This window comes from Hypanus sabinus, chromosome 31 (genome assembly GCF_030144855.1).
Source record: "Hypanus sabinus isolate sHypSab1 chromosome 31, sHypSab1.hap1, whole genome shotgun sequence".
NCBI lineage: Eukaryota > Metazoa > Chordata > Chondrichthyes > Myliobatiformes > Dasyatidae > Hypanus > Hypanus sabinus.
Window position 1 is genome coordinate 38,432,066 of NC_082736.1, and position 20,146 is coordinate 38,452,211.

The following is a 20,146-nucleotide window of genomic DNA, read 5'->3' on the forward strand; positions in this document are numbered from 1 at the left end:
ACACAGACAGATAGACAGATAGATACACAGACAGATAAATACACAGACAGACAGATAGATAGATAGATACACAGACAGATAGATACACAGATAGATAGATACACAGACAGATAGACAGATAGATACACAGACAGATAAATACACAGACAGACAGATAGATAGATAGATACACAGACAGATGGACAGACAGATACACAGACAGACAGACATACTTTATTGATCCCAAGGGAAATTGGGTTTCATTACAGTCGCACCAACCAAGAATAGTGTAGAAATATAGCAATGTTAAACCATAAATAATTAAATAATAATAAGTTAGTTATGCCAAGTAAGACAAACAGATAGATAGGCAGATAGACACACAGACAGACAGATAAATAGATACACAGACAGACAGATAGATAGATAGTTAGATACACAGACAGATAGATACACAGATGGATAAATAGACAGATAAGCAAGTACATAAATAATACTGAAATTGTGAGTTGTAGATTTCTTGTTTAATATAACAACAGTGTGAAGGAAATGTGTTCCACTGTTTCCATGTTCTGCATTGTCCTCTGTATATTGTCAAACTCTGCCCGATGAGCCACATCCCCACAGGGCAGGTAACACTGTACCGGCTTCCCTGTGCACCCCAGCTCTGTATCTGCAGAAGTCTGGGATTGAGCAGTGTGGTGACTCTGACTCGGAGCTTCAGTCAGATCACTCCAGGCTCAGCAGAGTCTTGTAATCGGACAAGAGATAATACAAATTCAGTGAACAATTAACCTATGAAGCAGCCAGATTAAACAGTGTGACACTGGCTACTGGAAACTACGGAAGAAACAGTACCATACTTACAGGAAGAAATACTGAACAACTGAATGCTCACAGATTCATAGAACAACACAGCACAGAATCAGGCCCTTCAGCCCATCTAGTCCTTGCTAAGGTATTTTATTTATTTATTGAGAGAGAGCATGAAATAGGTCTGTCCAGCCCTTCAAACTGCATCGCCCACCAATTCCCTGGACTAATCCTCAATGAATCAAGGGACACTTCACAATGAACAATTAACCTACTAACTGGTATGTGTTTGGACTGTGGGGGGAAACCAGAGCACCCAGAGGAAACCCACATGGTCACTGGGAGAGCGTACAAACTCCTCAAAGACAGTGGCAAGAATTGAACACGGATTACTGGCATGGTAAAATGTTGTGCTATTCACGATGCTACAGTGCTGTCGAACTATTGTTCAGCCTAGTCCCATCGACTCACAGCCCTCAAAACCCTCCCATCCATGTACCTCTCCAAACTAACTCGTCCCATCAACCCAGACCCAGACCACAGTCCTCCACACCCTCCCATCCATGTACCTCTCCAAACTAACTCGTCCCATCAACCCAGACCCAGACCACAGTCCTCCACACCCTCCTATCCATATATCTGTCTAAACCACCTTTAACTCATAACTCGGGTTCCAGTCTCCCCTCAATCTCCTATTCTGCAAGGAATAAAGACCTAATCTGTTCAACCTTTCCCTATAACTCAGGTCAAGTCCCGGCAATGTCCTTGTACATTTTCTCTGTTCTCTTTCAGTCTTATTGATATTACGAAATATATTGGAGATTATATAAAATACGAGAAAATACAGCAGAGTTAAACTGCAAGAAAAATGATATTTCGACACTTCAATCCGGAGCTCCTGCATCACAGTTTGTGGCCTCTGCAGGTCACCCTGCTCTCTCAGATAGAGCTGGCAGCCGTGTCCTCCCAGGGTCAGAATGTCTCATCCCTAGTCACACACACACACACACACACACACACACACACACACACACACACAAAATGTGGATCAGGCATCATCTGTAGGGGGGTGGGGTGGGGGTCAGAGATAGCCGTCATTTCAGTTCGAGGCCCTACATTGGGGTGGAGGGCGGTTTGGTGTGGGAAGTTTAAAGGAGATGTATGGGGAATTTTTTTTTTACCCAGAGAGTGGTGGGTGCGTGGAATATTTTGCCTACCCTTCCCTCCCACACAACCCTCCATTTTCCTACCATCCTTGTGCCTATTTTAGAGTCTCTTAAGTGCCTCAGGTGTATCTACCTCTACCATAACCCATTCCACTATCCCACCACTCTGTGTAAAGACTTGCTTCTGACATCCCCACAATACATCCCTCCAATCACCGTCATATTATGCCCCCTTGTATTAGCATTTCTGCCCTGGGAAAGAGTCTCTGGCTATCCACTCGATCAATGCCTCTTATCATCTTGTACACCTCTATCAAGACACCTCTCATCCTCCTTCACTCTAAAGAGAAAAGGGGTAGCTCGCTCAAACTTTCCTCACAGGACATGCTCTCTGGACCAGGCAGCATCCTGGTAAAACTCCTCTGCACCCTCTCTGAAGCTTCCACATCCTTCCTGTAATGAGGTGCCCGGAACAGAACACAACTCTCCAAGTGTGGTCTAACCAGGTTGCCCTCCAAGCCCCACCTCTACCCGGACTTGGAAATGTCTTGCTGTCCCTTCACCAGCATTGGGTCAAAGTCCTGAAACTTCTTCCCCAGCAGCTCCATGGGTGTACCCACACCTATGGACAGGAGCAGTTCCAGAGGTAGGCTTGCTCCCGCCTTCCCATCGATCAGCCATGATGAAATGGTGGAGCGGGCTCGATGGGAAAGATGGCCTGATTGTATGGTCTTAGGGTCTTCTCAGGGACAGGTAGGGGTTGGGGCTGGATCAGCCCGGGAAGCCCACGTCCGATATAATTGTCTGCAGGAAATGGTCTCCTGGTCTTGTGAAGGATCTACTTGTCACCAGAGAAAGTGTAGCCAAGGTATCTGAAACTCAGTCTACAATCCACGTTTAGGTCTGAGTACCGCTGCTGTTGAAATTAATATCGCCTAACTCCAGGATACACTCAAAGTAATACATTGTGGCTGCACTGTTGTTGAAATTGGCTTGATGCATGGATTTGATTGTAACTCATGCTGTTCCTTTGGAGAACTTTGCCTGCTTTTACCAGAAGAAGTCTCTGTGAGTTCCACAATGTTTTCCCAGTCAGTGGGTTCTGTTTTCTGTCCGGCTGGCTACCTGCTAAAGACCAGGACACCAACAACTACTTGTCCATGCACTGTGTTGTTAAAAAGCACACAGCACATGGGGGGTGGGGGGACACATTGAAATAGAAATCATAAACACAAGATTCTGCAAAGCAACACGCACAAGATGCTGGAGGAACTTGGCAGATCAGACATCTATGCAGGGAAATAAACTGTCAACATGAAGGGGCTCCACCTGAAGTGTGGACTCTTTATTCCTTGCCATAGGTGTTGCCTGACCTGCTGAGTTCCTCCAGCATTACATGAGTGTTGCTTTGAAATGGAGATGTGTGTTGTCCCAGTGTTATGCTATTGTCCCGTTCCTCAGCACTGGCCAAATCAGAATCAGGTTTAACATCACTGGCATATTGTACCTGGTGAAACGTGTTGTTTTGTAGCAGCAGTACATTGCAATAATAACCAAAAACTGTAAATTACAATAAGAAATAGAGCAGATTCCAGCTAATTGGGACACATTAGGACCAGTATATTTTGGCCCAATTAGCCGAAGCTTCATGGGAATAGTTGAATAGTTGAAAAAACAAGCTACCATTTACCTGGGAAACAAATTATGTATTTAAATGAAAAACCTGAACAAATTAGAGCACTGCCAATATGATCAGACTACTACAAAACTGTATATTAGTTCCTAATACTTATTGACAGAGGAATTCATCTGCATCACGAACTTTTGACTGGAAATGAGCAAAATCAGTGCAGAAACCTCATGCAGATAATGAACTGTCTTCATACAATGCTGATGACGATTGCATCTTCCAATTCCTCATTTTTATTGTAACATTCAAGGTGATTGTCCGTTCCGTCAAATTCTTTGTAGTTCCTAACTTGTTCAGGTAGTGAAATAGCTTCATTTTCACTCCTGGCCGTTTCTGACATCTGCAGTGAGCAAACCAGATCTGAATTTTCTTTCTGTTTATTTCTTGCCAATAATCACTGATATTTGAGGACAAACATTTGCAACTGATGCTGTTTAAAAACTGTTCACTCGAAGCTCCGTGCAGTGCCTAATGGCCATGCAAGTGCACACAACTGACACTGGTTAGAATCTATTGCAACTGTTTTCTGCCCCAATAACCGGCATAGTGTCCCAAATAAACAAAGCAAATCCCATGTATTTTCTCGGTTAGGTTTTGTCCTTTCAGAGTTGTCCCCAATAAGCGGCTCCTGCAATTAACCGATTTTCTTATTAACCAGAATCCATAATGTATATAAATTTATATAAATACATATTAATTAAATAATTCAGATAAAAAGAGTGGAAAAAATGGTGAGGTAGTGTTCATTGATTCATTGTCCATTCAGAAATTTGGTGCAGGAAGGGAAAAATTTGTTCCTAAAACATAGAGTGCATGTCTTCATGATCCTGTCCCTTCTTCCTGATGGCAGCAATGAGAAGAGGGCATGTCCTGGGTGGTGGGGGTCCTTAGTGATGGATGCCACCTTTCTGAGGCATCGCCTGTCGAAGCTGGTACCCATGATGGGGCTGACTGAGTTTACAACTTGCTTTAGCCTTTTGCAATCCTGTGCAGTAGCACCCATCCCCTCCCCATACCAGACGGTGATGCAGCCAGTTAGAATGCTCTCCATGGTACATCTGTAGACATTTGTGTTATTAATTGATCAACAATACGAATGCAGAATTAAATTGTAATTTCTTTAAGAATTGAATTAATTTGGAAAGGAATACCTGATTAAAGTGGATTTGAAAATGACTTGGCAGACAGCAGATGCTTGTGGAAGGACTTCTGAATCTCCAAATGAAATGCAGCCGTCCACCAGCTTTCTCTGTAAGCCAGGACTGTCTACTCTCTGCAGATACCAGACCGTTTGCTCTGTTGGACCCTGGTATAATTTGTTTTATTCATTATTGAATTTGCAGGGAAGAAGTCTAAATGGGAATGCAGAAAATGAATCTTTAGTGACATGTTGCACTTCATGGTTTTGTATGCTTGAAAAATCTTGTCAACCAGCTGCATGCAGTTTGGTGCTCTGTAGTCGCCAAGAAAAATTTCAACATCCTTGTAAGCCTTCCATGCGATTTTCTCCGGTCCCACTTGAAGTTTCTCAAATTGCCTGATATTGATGACCTGTTTGATTTGTGGACCAACAAAATTGCCTTCCTTGAACTTGACATCAGTTATTCTGACTTGAATTGTGAAATAAAATAGCAAATTTTGCTATTTGAGAAGAATGGTGTGTGGTAGGGGAATGTTGTAGTGACTTTCATGATCAGCAGCCCAAAGTCAATAAGATAGAACCAAAAGTACTCAGGAAGCAAAATCTTGCTTGTCCAGTGTAATCACCCTCTGCTAGCTGTCCGGTGTAATTGGCCTGTGCTAGCTGTCCAGTGTAATCACCCACTGCGAGTTGTCCAGTGTAATCGGCCTGTGCTAGCTGTCCAGTGTAATCACCCACTGCGAGTTGTCCAGTGTAATCACCCTCTGAAAGTTGTCCAGTGTAATCACCCACTGAAAGTTGTCCAGTGTAATCAACCACTGCGAGTTGTCCAGTGTAATCAGCCACTGTGAGCTGTCCAGTGTAATCAGCCACTGTGAGCTGTCCAGTGTAATCAGCCTCCGCAAGCCATATCTGCTCATTGGAAAATAAACAAAACAGTTTATAATTATACTCTGTCTTGGCAAATGCTTTGAAATGTAATGAAGATTAAAGATTAGCTTTATTTGTCAGTTGTACATTTGAATATACAGCGAAGTGTGCCGTTTACATCAAATCAAATCAATGATTGTTGTTCTGGGGGCAGCCTGCAACTATCGTCACACTTCTGACACCAGCATTACACGGGCTGTCCTCCCAAACCCAAACCACATGCTTTTGGGATGTGGGAGGAAACCAGAGAACCCGGAGAAAATGCGCAAATTCACGCCGTGCACTGTATGCATTTTGATTTTTAATTTATTAATGTCTTTGTGGTAATATTTTGGTTTATATGCTGTGCGTGATATATGTTTAGTGGATATATGTTCTGTAGTCAAGGTGTCAAAGGTTACGGGGAGAAGGCAGGAGAATGGGGTTGAGAGGAATAATAAATCAGCCATGATGGAATGACAGAGCAGACTTGATAGTCCAAGTGACCTAATTCTGCTCCTACGTTTTAAGTTCCTGGGTAACCTCTGTGCCCCACTCTGTAGGTCCTCGCGGGAGCGTTGGATTGAGGTGGGGGGTTCGGCTAGAACTTATAACTTTCCGCTCTGACCTCTGAGCCCCGTCATCAAAACAGTTCCAACAATGAACATAGGAAAATAGCAGGGCTTGAGGGCGTTGTAGATAATCCAAGTCCCATTGTGAGTTTAGTTGTCATTCAAGCATTCACATGAAAACAGCCAAATGAAACTACCTTCCTCCAGGGCCAAGGTGCAGAACACATTACCAGCAGCACACAGCACATTAGCAGAAAAACATGCAGTGACAAAAGTATAAAAATGAATCATATTATGGTCCAATAATAATAGCATTTTAATTTAAGCTGTAAGTGGTTACAATGCCCTGATTACACTGGACAACAGATGTTTTTGAAAGGTGCAAATTTTAACAGAAACATGAGGGGAAAATTCTTCACTCAGAGGGTGGTGAGGGTGAGGAATGAGTGCAAGTGGTGCATGTGAGTTTGATCTCAATGTTTAAGAGAAGTTTGGATAGGTACAGGAATGGTTGGGGTACGGAGGGTTATGGTCCCTGTGCAGATCTATGTGAGCAGGCTGTTTAAATGGTTGCTGCATGGCTTAGATGGGCTGAAGGGCCTGTTTCTGTGCTGCAATTTTTCTTGACTCTATGACCTGCCCATCAGCATAAGACCATAATACCAAGGAGCAGAATTAGGCCATTCTGCCCATCGAGTCTGCTCTGCCATTCCATCATGGCTAATCCTGGATCCCACTCAACCCCACACACCTCCCTTCTCGCCATATCCTTTAATGCCTGGACCAATCAGGAAACGACCAACTTCCACCTTAAGTATACACACGGACTTCCCTCTACTGTAGTCTGTGGCAGAGCATCCCACAGATTTATTTCTCTCTGTCTAAAAAAAATCCTCCTTATCTCTGTTCTAAAGCAGTGCCCTTCAGTTTTGAGGATGTGCCCTCTAGCTTTGGCTGCCCCACCACAGGAATCATCCTGTCCACATCCACCCTACCTCATCCTTTCAACATTCAGTAGATTTCAATGAGATCCCCATATTCCAGTGATTACAGGTCCAAAGCTGCCAAACGCTCCTCACATGTTAACCCCTCCATTCCCAGCATCATCCTTGTGAACCTCCTCTGGACTCTCTCCAATGACAACACATCCTTTCTGAGATATGGGGTCCAAAACTATTCACAATACACCAAGTGTATTATCATAGGAAGTCATTCCTGCCTGTGGCCATCAAACTTTACAACTCCTCCCTCAGAGTGTCAGACACCCTGAGCCAATAGGCTGGTCCTGGAATTATTTCCACTTGGCATAATTTACTTGTTAATATTTAATTATTTATGGTTTTATATTGCTATATTTCTACACTATTCTTGGTTGGTGCGACTGTAACAAAACCCAATTTCCCTCAGGATCAGTAAAGTATGTCTGTCTATCTGTCTGGCTGTCTGTCTGTCTGGCCTGACTAGTGTCTTATCATCTCCATTCAGTTCCCCACCTCCTTCCTTTTCTTCTATGATCCATTCTCCTCTCCTGTCAAATTCCTTCTTCTTCTGCTTTGTCTCTTCCACCTGTCACCTCTCAGAGTCTCACTTCATCCCCCCTCTCTCCCACCCACCCACCTTCCCCCTCACCTGGTCTCACCTATCACCTCCCAGTGTCTCACTTCATCCCCCTCTCTCCCACCCACCCACCTTCCCCCTCACCTGGTCTCACCTATCACCTCCTAGGGGAACAGGCTCAAGGGGCTGTATGGCCTAGATCTTGGGATCTAAACATTTGCAAAGCATGCAGTCCACTGAGGCAGAGAAGGCTTTGGGCCAAACACAAGGAGTGGGATTGGTGTGGGCAGGATGTGCAGGATATGTGATACTGGGAGCCCCAGTCCACCTCAGCATTAGGTGATCAGCCGTCACTAACCTGCTCGTGATGGAGCTTGTTACCAGTCAGGGAACCAGGGGACAAGGTCAGTGGGCAAGGTCTGCAGAGTCAACAGAAAACAACACACGTTTGTGAGACACACACAGACAAACACTCTAACTCAAACACACAGACACAGACACACACACACACCCCAGTACACACACACACACACAGACACACACACCAGTACACACACACACACACACACACACATACACACAATCAAATGCACACATTCACACACAACACACACACTCAAAATCATACTCTCACACACAATCTCAAACACAGACACATTCAAACACACACCATACACACTCATACAAACACATGCACACACTCAAACATAAACGCACTCACAGACACTCAAATACACATACTGACAAACAAACTCACACACACTCAAATACACATACTCACACAGTCTCAATCACAAGCTCACTTACTTACACACTCTAACTCACAGACCCTCAAACACACATACTAACATTCTCAAACACACATACAAACACTCTCAAACACACACACACACACACACACACACTCAAAGAGATACGCACACTCAAACACACACATGCGCACACATTCAAACACACACAATCACTCATATACTCAAACACACATCTGACAAACACATAAGCTCACACACACTCAAACACATACATACTCACACAAACACACACTCACATCAGCCCAATTTTCTCTGTCACACATACAAACCCCGCTCTCTCTAGCACAGACACAAAAATACCCACACAAACTCAGTTCTCTCTCACACACAGACACACATGATGGACACTAACTCAAATCTCTCTCACACACGCATACAACCTAGCTCTTTTCTCTCTCTCACAGACATACTTTCTCCAGGCATGACCTTGACAAGGAGACTCGCTCCTGGACTTCTCTCTCTGCAGTCTGCCTGTTTGTTCCCTGTGAGTGTCTGCCAGGGGCAACTAACAGCCTGTTTGGTCAGCTCTCATTCCTGACCATGGGGTGAATGTCAGCATAGCCCCTGCCTGTGCTTTGCGCCATGAATGGTGTTTTACCAGAAGCCTGGAGACCAATGCAGACCTCTGTAAACAGTGTCCGGTGTACGTGCTGAGAGATCTCCACACACACTCAGAGTCCATGGGACTGATCTCTGTCTCCTAACCAGGCACGGCTGGCCCAGCCTTATGCTTAAGAGTCATGAAGTGCTACAGTACAGAAACAGGCCCTTCAGCCCATCCAGTTTCTGCTGACCACCAACCACCCAGCCCCTGCCCCAACAGCCGCCGATTAACCTACTGTTCCCACATGTTATTGGGAAGTGGGAGGAGACCAGAGCACTCGGGGAAACTCACACGGTCATGGGGAGAATGTGCAAACTCCACACAGACAGCAGCAGAGATTGGGATCAACCCTGGGTCTCTGGGGACCAGCATTTATTGTCTTTCTATTAATCTTATCTATACCCCTCATAAATTTCTACACCTCTATCAAATATCCTCTCAGTCTTCTGTGTTCCAAAGAAAACAGTCCTAACCTATTCAATATATAACACAAGTCCTTCAGACTTGGCAACAACCTTGCAAACTTTCTCGAGACTCTTTCAAACCTTATTTACATCCTTCCTGGAGGCAGGTGCATTTGGTGAGAAGAGAAAGGCTGTGAGGGGAGCCAGAACAGGGAATAGGAAAAGAGAGCAGGTAGAAAGGGAAGATATTACCAAAAGTTAGAGAAATCAATGTTCATGCCATCAGGTTGGAACCTACCCAGCCAGGTTATGAGGACTTGCTCCTCCTACCTGAGAGAAACCTCTTCTTAGCAGTGGGGGAGGCTGGGGAAGTTTTCTCAAAGCTTATGAGTCTGTTAGACACATGAATGTGCAGGGAATGATGGGATACGGACATTGTGCAGGGAATGATGGGATATTGATGCTGTGCAGTCTGGCTTGGCATTTAATTACGTGTAGTTACTTGTTTAGTAAGCATTAATTTAGTTACGAGTTCATTCAGTCAGTATCACAGTGTAGGCTGAAGGGCCTGTTCCTGTGATGTTCTATGTTCTAAATGGGCTAATCTTTCCCACTTCCAGGACCAGTTTGATAGATGTCACCGACAGAGAGGGCCAGGGGGAGAACTGAACCCAGGGGGAGAATCCCACGGGAGCCAGCTGAGCAGATAACCTCTTGAAATGTGAGCAAACCCTCCATCTCCATCCTCAGCTGCCCCTGGGACAGTCTTCACAGTGTCTCCCAGATTATGAAATGCATCCATCCTCCTGTGTGACAAGAAGTCTCATTTATTCGCAGTGGTTTCAGTTTACAAGAAATTAATCTGGCTTCACCTTATCGCCGCTGCCAACGTCAATGTGTTTAGTTTGCACTTATTAATAATTGAGCTGACATTTAGTGGCACTCCCATCACCACACCCCCACCATCAACGTCCTGGGGTCCATCACTGAGCAGACTCTGCTGGACCGTGGCCACTGGGGCAGCTCAGGGGCTGGAGATCATGTGGTGAGAGTTTCACCTTCTGACACCCCTAAGAACTTCTCACTACATACACAGCCCTGGTCAGGAGTGTGAGGGAGCACTCCCCACTCACTTGGGTGAGTGTGCCCCCAACAACTCTCACAGAGCTCGACACCCTCCCCACCATTGAGCAGATCTACACGGAGTGTTGTCACAGGAAAGCAGCATCCATCATCAGAGATCCCCACCACCCAGGCCATGCTCCCTTCTCACTGCTGTCATCAGGTAGAAGGTACAGGAGCCTCAGGACTCAAACCACCAGGTTCAGGAACAGTTATTACCCTCAACCATCAGGAAGAAAGTACAAGAGTCTCAGGACACACAGCACCAGGTTCAGGACCAGTTATTATCCTCAACCATCGCTCCTGAACCAGCATGGATAACTTCACTCACCTCAATCTGCAAACTCACTTTGAAGAACTTTTGACATCTCATGTTCTCAGTATTACTTATTTACCTATTTACTCGATATTATTATTTTTTACACTTGCCCAAATTGCCTTCTTTTGCATGTTGTTTGTTTGTCAGTCTTTGTGTGTAGCTTTTCATTGATTCTATTGCATTTCTTTGTCCTACTACAAATGCCTGTAAGAAAATGAATCTCAGGGGTGGTATTTGGTAGCATATTTGGTAGCTACTTAGATAATAAATTTACTTTGAACATTGAACTGTCCAGGACAAAGCAGCCCTCTCTGTGGACACCCCATCAATCCCTCTGAACACTTCTTCCCTCTACCTCCGGTACAACACTGCCTATAATACACACCAGCCCCTCTCTAACCCCTCCCTCCCCCACCGGCTCACAGTGTCTGCAGTCTGCACCATCTACCATACACACCACAGTTACTCATCCAGACCACTCAGCCCGTCACTAACCCCTCCCTCCACCACGACCCGCAGGCTTCCCTCCCAGTCACACACCGTCCCAATTTGGAAATCACTGCTCCTTCACTGTCACTGGATCCAAACCCTGGGACTCCCTCCTCTGCAGCACCTTGGAGAGCACCTTCCCCACATGGACTGAAATAGTTCAATGGGCAGCTCACCCCACCTCCTCACCGTCACTGGGTCCAAACCCTGGAACTCACTCCTCTTCAGCACCTTGGAGAGCACCTTCCCCGCACGGGCTGAAATAGTTCAATGGGCAGCTCACCCCACCTCCTCACCGTCACTGTGTCCAAACCCTGGAACTCCCTCCTCTTCAGCACCTTGGAGAGCACCTTCCCCACACGGGCTGCAGTGGGTAAAGGGAGCAGCTCACCCCCCCTCCCCACCCCACCTTCTCGAGGGGTCCTCCGGGATGGGCGGTAAATGGACAGAGGCTCCCAATGACAAGAGACTAATTAAACTGTTTACGTGTGTCAGAAAGAGGTGAAGAGGTTCCTCCTGCTTCAGTCTCTCATGCCGTTGCCAAGGGATGCTGGAGAGGATGCAGAACCCACTATAAAGGAAATAAGAGCTGGAAGTAGCCAATAGCAGGGTTGAGTGAGCTGGAGCTTTTCTGTTTGCAGTGAAGGAAGTTGAGAGGTGACTTGATGGAGGTGTACAAGATGGTAAGAAGCACAGATCGAGTGGACAGCCAGAGCCTTTTCCCAGGGTGGAAATTAATGCGCAGGGACATTATTTTAAGGAAAATGGAGAAAATGATAGGGAAGGTGTTTTACAGATCTTGCCTCATTAAAGATAAGGTTGTAGCGGACTGACTAAGCGTGTTAACCACCTGCTGCCTTTATTGGATCATGAATAGATTCAAATTGTCCTCACTTTTGTAGCTGAGTCCTACAGCATGGAAACAGGCCATTTGGCCCATCTGGTCCATACTGACTAGATTTTCATATCACTCTGTATCTTCCTATCCATGTACCTGTCCAAGTATCTTCTAGATGTTGTTAATGTACCTGCCTCAGCCACTTCCTCTGCAGCTCGTTCCATACACAGACCATCCTCTGGGTGAAGAAGTTGCCCCTCGGGTTCCTGTTAAATCTCTCCCTCTCACATTAACCTGTGCCCTCTGGTTCTTGAATCATAGAGCAGAAACAGACACTTTGGCCCATCTGATCTGTGCTGAACCATGAATCTGCCTACTCCCATCAACCTGCACTGGGACTATCACCCTCCATACCCCTGCCACCCGAGTACCTATCCAAATGCCACTGAAATGTTCAAATTGACCTTGTATCCACCAATTCCACTGGCAGCTCATTCCATCCTCTGAGTGAAGAGGGTATCCTTAAACCTCTCACCTTTCACCCTTAACCCATGACCCAAACTCAGTGGAGAAAGCCTGCTTTCATTTACTCTACCTATACCCCTCAGAATCTTGTATCTCTATCAAATCTCCTCTCAACCTTCTACATTCCAAGGAATAAAGTCCTGACCTATTCAATCTTTCCCTATAATTCAGGTCCTCCAGACCTGGCAACATCCTTGTAAATTTTCTCTGTACTCTTTCAACTTTATTTACATCTTTCCTCTTGGTAGGTGACCAAAGCTGCACACAGTACTCCAAATTCAACCTCACCAATGTCTTATACAACTTCAACATAACATCCCATCTCCTGTACTCAGTACTTTGATTTTTGATGGTCTGTGTGTCAAAAGTTTTCTTTATGACCCTATCTACCTGTGACACCACTTTAAACAAATTATGGACCTGTATTCCCAGACTCCTCAGTTCTACCAAACTCCACAGTGCCCGACCGTAGAACTGACAAAGGTAATGAAATTTGTTGTTTTGCAAAGTTCAAAGTAAATTTATTATCAAAGTACATGTATGTCAGCATATATGCACAATCCTGAGATTCATTTTTTTACGGGCTTCAGTAAATGTAAATGTAAATTTTCTTCAGTAGATTTAATAACCATAACAAAATCAATGAAGGATTGCACCAACAGGGCAGACAAGCAACAGGTAAAAAGCAAGACTGTGCCAATACAAAAAGAATTACAGAGACACGAGAGTTGTGTTGACTGGAATTGATTGGAAATTAATTTCTGGAAGCAATTCGGAAGGCACAGAATATATACAACCCAAAGAGGAAGAAGTATTCTGAAGGAAAGATGACACAACTGTAGCTAATGAGAGAATTCAAAGCCAATATAAAAGCCAAAGAGGGGTTTTATAAGGCGAATGCAATTTTGGCATGCATTTCTAGACGTATAGAATATAAGAGCAGGGATGTGATGTTGAGGCATTCGTGAGACCAGACTTGGAGTGTTGTGTGCAGTTTTGGGCTCCTTATTTTAGAAAGGATATATTGGAGAGGTTTCACAGAAGATTCACAAGAATGATTCCAGGAATGAAAGGGTTACTGTATGAGGGACTTCTGGAAGCTCTTGGGCTGTATTCCCTGGAGTTCAGGAGAATGAGGAGGATTCTCATAGAAACGTTCTGATTATTAAAAGGCCTGAATAGATTAGATATTGCAAAGTAATTTCCCATTGTAGGGGAGTCTAGGAAAAGAGGGCATGACTTCAGGATTGAAGGACATCCTTTTAGAACTGTGATGCAGAGAAATTACTTTAGTCAGAGGGTGGTAAATCTGTGGAATTTGTTGCAATGAGTGGCTGTGGAGGCCAAGTCATTGGGTGCATTTAAGGCAGAGATAGATAGGTTCTTGATTAGCCGGGGCATCAAAGGGTATGGGGTGAAAGCAGGGGAGTGGGGATGACTGGATGAATTGGATCAACCATTGGATCATTCAATGGCGGAGCAGACTCGATGGGCCAAATGGCCTACTTCTGCTCCTTTATCTGATGATTTTACAGTCTAATAGAGCAAAATTTAGTGGAAAGTTAGAGGATTGGGAAGCTTTTAAAAATCAACAGAAGGTAACCAAAAAAGAGCCATTAAGAAGGCAAAAACGGAATATTAAAGTAAGCTAGCCAATAATATTAAAGAGGATACCAAAAGTTTCTTCAGATACATAAAGTGTAAAGGAGAGGTGAGGGTGGATATCAGACTGCTGGAAGACAATGCTGGACAGGTAGTATTGGGGGACAATGAAACAGTGGGTGCATCAGTCCTCACTGTGGAAGACAATAGCAGTGTGGTGGGTGTCCCAGGTGTCAGGGGTCATGATGTGAGTGAAGTTACCATAACTAGAGAAAAGGTTCTTGGGAAACTGAAAGGTCTGAAGGTAGATATGTCACCTGGACCAGGTAGTTTACACCACAGGATTTTGAAAAAAGTTGGCTGAAGAGATCGTGGAGGCATTAGTAATGATCTTTCAAGAATCATTAGATTCTGGAATGGTTCTGGAAGACTGCAAAATTACAAATGTCACTCCACTCTTCAAGAAGGGAGAAAGGCAGAAGAAAGGAAACTATCGGCCAGTTAGTCTGATCTCAGTGGTTGGGAAGATGTTGGAGTCAATTATTAAGAATGAGTTCTCAGGGTTCTTGGAGGCACATGATAAAATAGGTTGTAGTCAGCATGGTTTCCCCAAGGGAAAACCTTGCCTGACAAATCTGTTGAAATTCTTTGAAGAAATGGGTAAAGCCTAGGTAGTTCTAAGGTAGGGACATGTTTAGAACAGCTTTGTGGGCCAAAGGGCCTGTATTGTGTTCTGTGTTCTAAATAACAAGCAGGATAGACAAAGGAGAATCGGTGGATATTGGGTCCTTGGATTTTCAGAAGGCCTTTGACAAGGTGCCACACATGTGGCTGCTTAACAAGCAATGAGACCATGGTATTACAGGAAAGACTCTAGCATGAATAAGGTTCAACCATCGTCATCGATGAAGACCTCGACACCATTAGAGATTTGAGTGAGGGAGAGTTGCACAGCATCAGCCTCACTCTCTCTTCCCAATTCCCATCTGGATCCAGTGGTAAGACAAAAGTCAAGACGGCTGGAGGTGAGACTAGGTGCAGTGGATGTCCAGGACGTCTTCTATGTCTTGTCCTGCTCTACGCATTCCACAACACTTGCAAAGACCGCCTTCTTGACCGTTGGAGCTTCCATTGGTCTTGTCCGCTCAGTCCGCCAGAGTCTGTCTTCACATGCTGGGATAGGCAACTCCCTATCTCACCGAGGGTTTGAGACCCGTTAACTACCCTCACCTGGTCTAGCTGGCCCGTTGAAGCCGTAGCCCAGGGTGTGGTTATTGTCACATGCAAACAGCTATGGGGAGCCATACGGGGAGCTGAGTGCCAGGTGGAGATCAAAGGTGGACAAATCGCCTGAAAAGGACGCGACATGTTCCCCCACCAGAGCTGCGACCCCTCCCTGACACCCCATACTCCCCAGCATGACAAAGCAGTGGCTGATTGGCAGGAGGCCAAGCATGGTCATAAAGGGAGCTTTTTCTGGCTGGCTGCCAGTGACTAGTGGTGTTTCACAGAGGTTTGTGTTGGGACCAATTCTTTTTTATTGATGTTATATGTCAGTGATTTGGATGATGGAATTGGTGGCTTTATTGCAAAGTTTGCATATGATACAAAGATAGGTGGAGAGGCAGGTAGTTTTGAGGAAGTAGAGAGGCTATAGAAGGACTTAGACAGATTAGGAGAATGGGCCAAGAAATAGCAAATGGGATACAGTGTTGGGAAGTATATGGTCATGCAGTTTGGTAGAAGAATGAAAGGGCTGACAATTTTCTAAATGGAGAGAAAATACAAAGAAACTGAGGTGCAAAGGACTTGGGAGTGCTTGTGCAAGATTCCCTGAAGTTAATTTGCAGAGTGAGACTGTGGTGAGGAAGCCAAATGCAATATTAACATTCATTTCAAAAGGACTAGAATATAAAAGCAAGGATGTGATGTTGAGGCTTTATAAAGCACTGGGGAGGCCTCGCTTGGAATATTGAGAGCAGGTTTGGGCCTGTTAGAAAGGATGTGCTGAAACTGGAGAGGGTTCAAAGAAAGTTCACGAAAATAATTCCAGGATTGAATAGCTTGTGATATGAAAAGCTCTGTGTCTGTATACTCTGGAATTCAGAAGAATGACCTCATTGAAATCTATCAAATGGTGAAAGGGCTTGATACAAGGGGTGATTGATAAGTTTTTGGCCTAATTGTAGAAAATTGTAGAATTGAGAATTGTAGAATTGAGTCAATTGTAGAAAACCTAGCACATTTATTTTTCAACATAGTCCCTTCCTACATTTACACACTTAGTCCAGCAGTCATGGAAAATACGGATCTTAGACCTCCAGAAAGTGTCCACAGATGGGTAATTGATATGTCGTGGCCTAAGGAGATGAGTTATACAGCTCTTGTTACATGCACATAGAGGTCAACTCTTTCAGTGATTATGCAGAAAGTTTGAAGTTAATAACTCATCTCCTTCTACCTTAGGCCATGAACTTATCAATCACCCCGATGAGTTAATAATACCGAACCCGATGATCTTCTCAGCTGACCTCACTATCCGCTGCAGGGTCTTGCGATCCGAGATGGTGCAATTTCCGAACCAGGCAGTGATGCAGCTGCTCAGGATGCTCTCAATACAACCCCTGTAGAATGTGATGAGGATGGGGGGGGCAGGTGGGAGATGGACTTCCCTCAGCCTTTGCAGAAAGTAGACGCTGCTGGGCTTTCTTTGCTATGGAGCTGGTGTTGAGGGACCAGGTGAGATTCTCCTCCAGGTGAACACCAGGAAATTTGGTGCTCTTAACGATCTCTACTGAGAAGCCGTCGATGTTCAGCAGGGAGTAGTCGTTCTATGCCCTCCTGAAGTCAACAACCATCTCTTTTGTTTTGTTCACATTCAGAGACAGGTTGTTGGCTCTGCACCAGTCCGTTAGCCACTGCACCTCCTCTCTGTTTGCTGACTCGTCGTTCTTGCTGATGAGACCCACCACGGTCGTATCATCGGCGAACTTGATAATGTGATTCGAGCTGTGTGTTGCAGCACAGTTGTGGGTCAGCAGAGTGAATAGTGTGATGGTGTTGGAGATGCTGTCTCCAGTCTGAACTGACTGAGGTCTTCCAGTCAGGAACTCTAGGATCCAGTTGCAATGGGAGGTGTTCAGGCCTAGCAGTTTCAGCTTTCCAATCAGTTTCTGAGGGATGATTGTGTTGAATGCTGAACTGAAGTCTATGAACAGCATTCGAACGAACGTGTCTTTTTTGCCCAGGTGGGTTAGGTTAGGGCCAGGTGGTGGGTGATGGCAATGGCGTCGTCTGTTGAGTGGTTGGGAAGGTACGTGAACTGCGGGGGGTCCAATGAGGGGGGCAGCAGGGTCTTGATACGCCTCATGACGAGCCTCTTGAAACACTTTATGATGATGGATGTGAGTGCAACGGGACAGTAGTCATTGAAGCAGGACACTGAAGACTTCTTCGGCACGGGGAAGATGGTGGCGGCCTTGAAGCACGTTGGAACGGTGGTGCTGTTCAGGGAGATGTTGAAGATGTCAGTGAGAACATCTGCTAGCTGGTCTGCACATCCTCTGAGCACTCAACCAGGGATGTTGTCTGGTCCAGCAGCCTTCCGTGGGTTGACTCTGCACAGGGTTCTTCTCACGTTGGCCATGGTGAAACACAGCACCTGGTCATTTGGAGGAGAGGTGTACTTCCTCACCGCCACATCATTTTCTGCCTTAAAATGAGCGTAGAAGTAATTCAGCATATCTGGGAGGGAGGCATCACCCGTAGCAGGTGAAGTCCTGAATGCCCATCCACATGCGCTGCATGTCGCTGCTGTCCTGGAAGTGACTGTGGATTCGCTGGGCATGTGTACACTTTGCCTCTCTGATGGCCCGGGACAGTTTGGCCCTCGCTGTTGTTAGGGCTGCCTTGTCACCTGCTCTGAAGGTGGAGTCACGAGTCCTCAGCAGTGCACGCACCTCTGCGGTCATCCATGGCTATTGGTTAGCACCTGTAGTGATGGTCTTGGACACAGTGACATCGTCGATGCACTTGCTGATGTAGCTGGTCACTGATGCTGTGTACTCTGATGCTGGTAGAGTCACCATTAGTTGCAGCCTCCTTGAATAAGTGCCAGTCAGTGTGCTCAAAGCAGTCTTGAAGAGCAGAGATGGCTCCTGCTGGCCAGGTTTTCACTTGCTTCTGAACTGGTCTGGAGCGCCTGACGAGCGGTCTGTATGCTGGGATTAGCATAACTGTATACAGTATGGACGTGTTGTTATGAACAGGACCAGATGAATCACTGTACAGAGCTGCTATCGGCCATATCTGCTCTCAGAGAGGGTTGCTTTGTCTGGAGGAGAAGCGAGCAGTATTTCTGTCTGTCGGCAACCCACAGCCTGTAGCCCTCCCTAACATCAATTACAGGCTGAGGACGCGAGGGCTGCCTCCAGCTCACAGTCAGAGAGAGCAGATGGGCTTATAGATCAGCCAGCAGACATTTTCCGCCAGCCCTGAGCTGAAACACAGTCCATCACCATTAACCCTTCCACAACAGGCTGTGCACCACTAACTACAGCAGCCAAGGGTCCAAGCACAGGGTGGGGTGGGGTTGGGGTTCAGGGACTGCGTCAGGGAGTCAGGGTCTGAACCAAACCTCAAAACGGGAGGTAAAGGAGGAGGCAAAGGGCAATTTACAATTTTGTGGATACAGAGATGGGAGGGGTGTAGGGGCTGGAGGGGGTTACCGAGGCAGGGAAGGGTTTGGGGCCAAAGAGGACTAAAGAGATGGGGAGGGTGTAGGGGCTGGAAGGGGTTACAGAGTCAAGGAGGGGTGTCAGGGCTGGAAGGCTTTACAGAGACAGGGAGGGGTGTAGGAGCTGGAGGGATTTACACAGATGAGGAGGGGTGTAGGTGTAGGAGAGTGTTACAGAGACAGGGAGGGGATGTAGGGGCTGGAACGGGTTACAGAGGCAGGGAGGAGTTATAGGAGCTGGAGGGGGTTACAGAGACAGGGAGGGTGTAGGGGTCAGAGGGAGTTACAGAGACAGAGAGGGGTGTGGGAACAGGAGGGGTTGACAGAGACAGGGAGGGGTTGTAGGGGCTGGAGGGTTTTACAGAGACGGGGAGGGGTAGGGGCCAAAAGTGGTTACAGAGATGAGGTTTGTGGGGGTGGCAGCAGTGATCTGGGCCGGTGTGCAGTTGAGGGGCTGGGAGAGGTGGTGCCCCGGACACCCATTTTAGGGACGAACCAGAGTCTGGGATCGGTGTGAGGCGGGAGACACCAGGTGAGAGTTTGAATGGCTAAGTGAGGAGCTGATGGAGACGAGGAGGAGTTTTCCATCAGGCAGTGGGCGGTGGAGGGGAGGTGGGCTGGGCAAGTGTGTCTGTGTGTTTTGGGGGCTTCAATGAACCCTTCCAGTGGGCAGGATCAGATCTACAGGTCACCCGTCCATGGGACCAGATACTGCAGCCAAAAGAAACCCAAGACTAAATCTGAACTGCTTTCCTGGCCCGTCAGCATTGATGGAGAAGTTAGCACTCTGGTGGTGTAGCAGTTCACAATATTAGAGCTCAGTATGGAGTTTAGTTCTGGAGTCATCTGTAGTTCTCTCTGCACGTATC

General features: G+C 46.0%; 1 protein-coding gene across 1 annotated transcript in view; it reads left to right on the forward strand.

The window, feature by feature from the left end:
* LOC132384107 (neurexin-1-like) overlaps window positions 1–20,146 on the forward strand; it is a 1,241,271-nt gene that overhangs the window by 180,019 nt on the left and 1,041,106 nt on the right. The window contains exons 5-6 of the mRNA XM_059955449.1: window positions 6,675–6,699; window positions 19,729–19,788. Of these exons, the coding sequence (XP_059811432.1) occupies window positions 6,675–6,699; window positions 19,729–19,788 (85 nt within the window). The remainder of the gene's footprint in view (window positions 1–6,674; window positions 6,700–19,728; window positions 19,789–20,146) is intronic.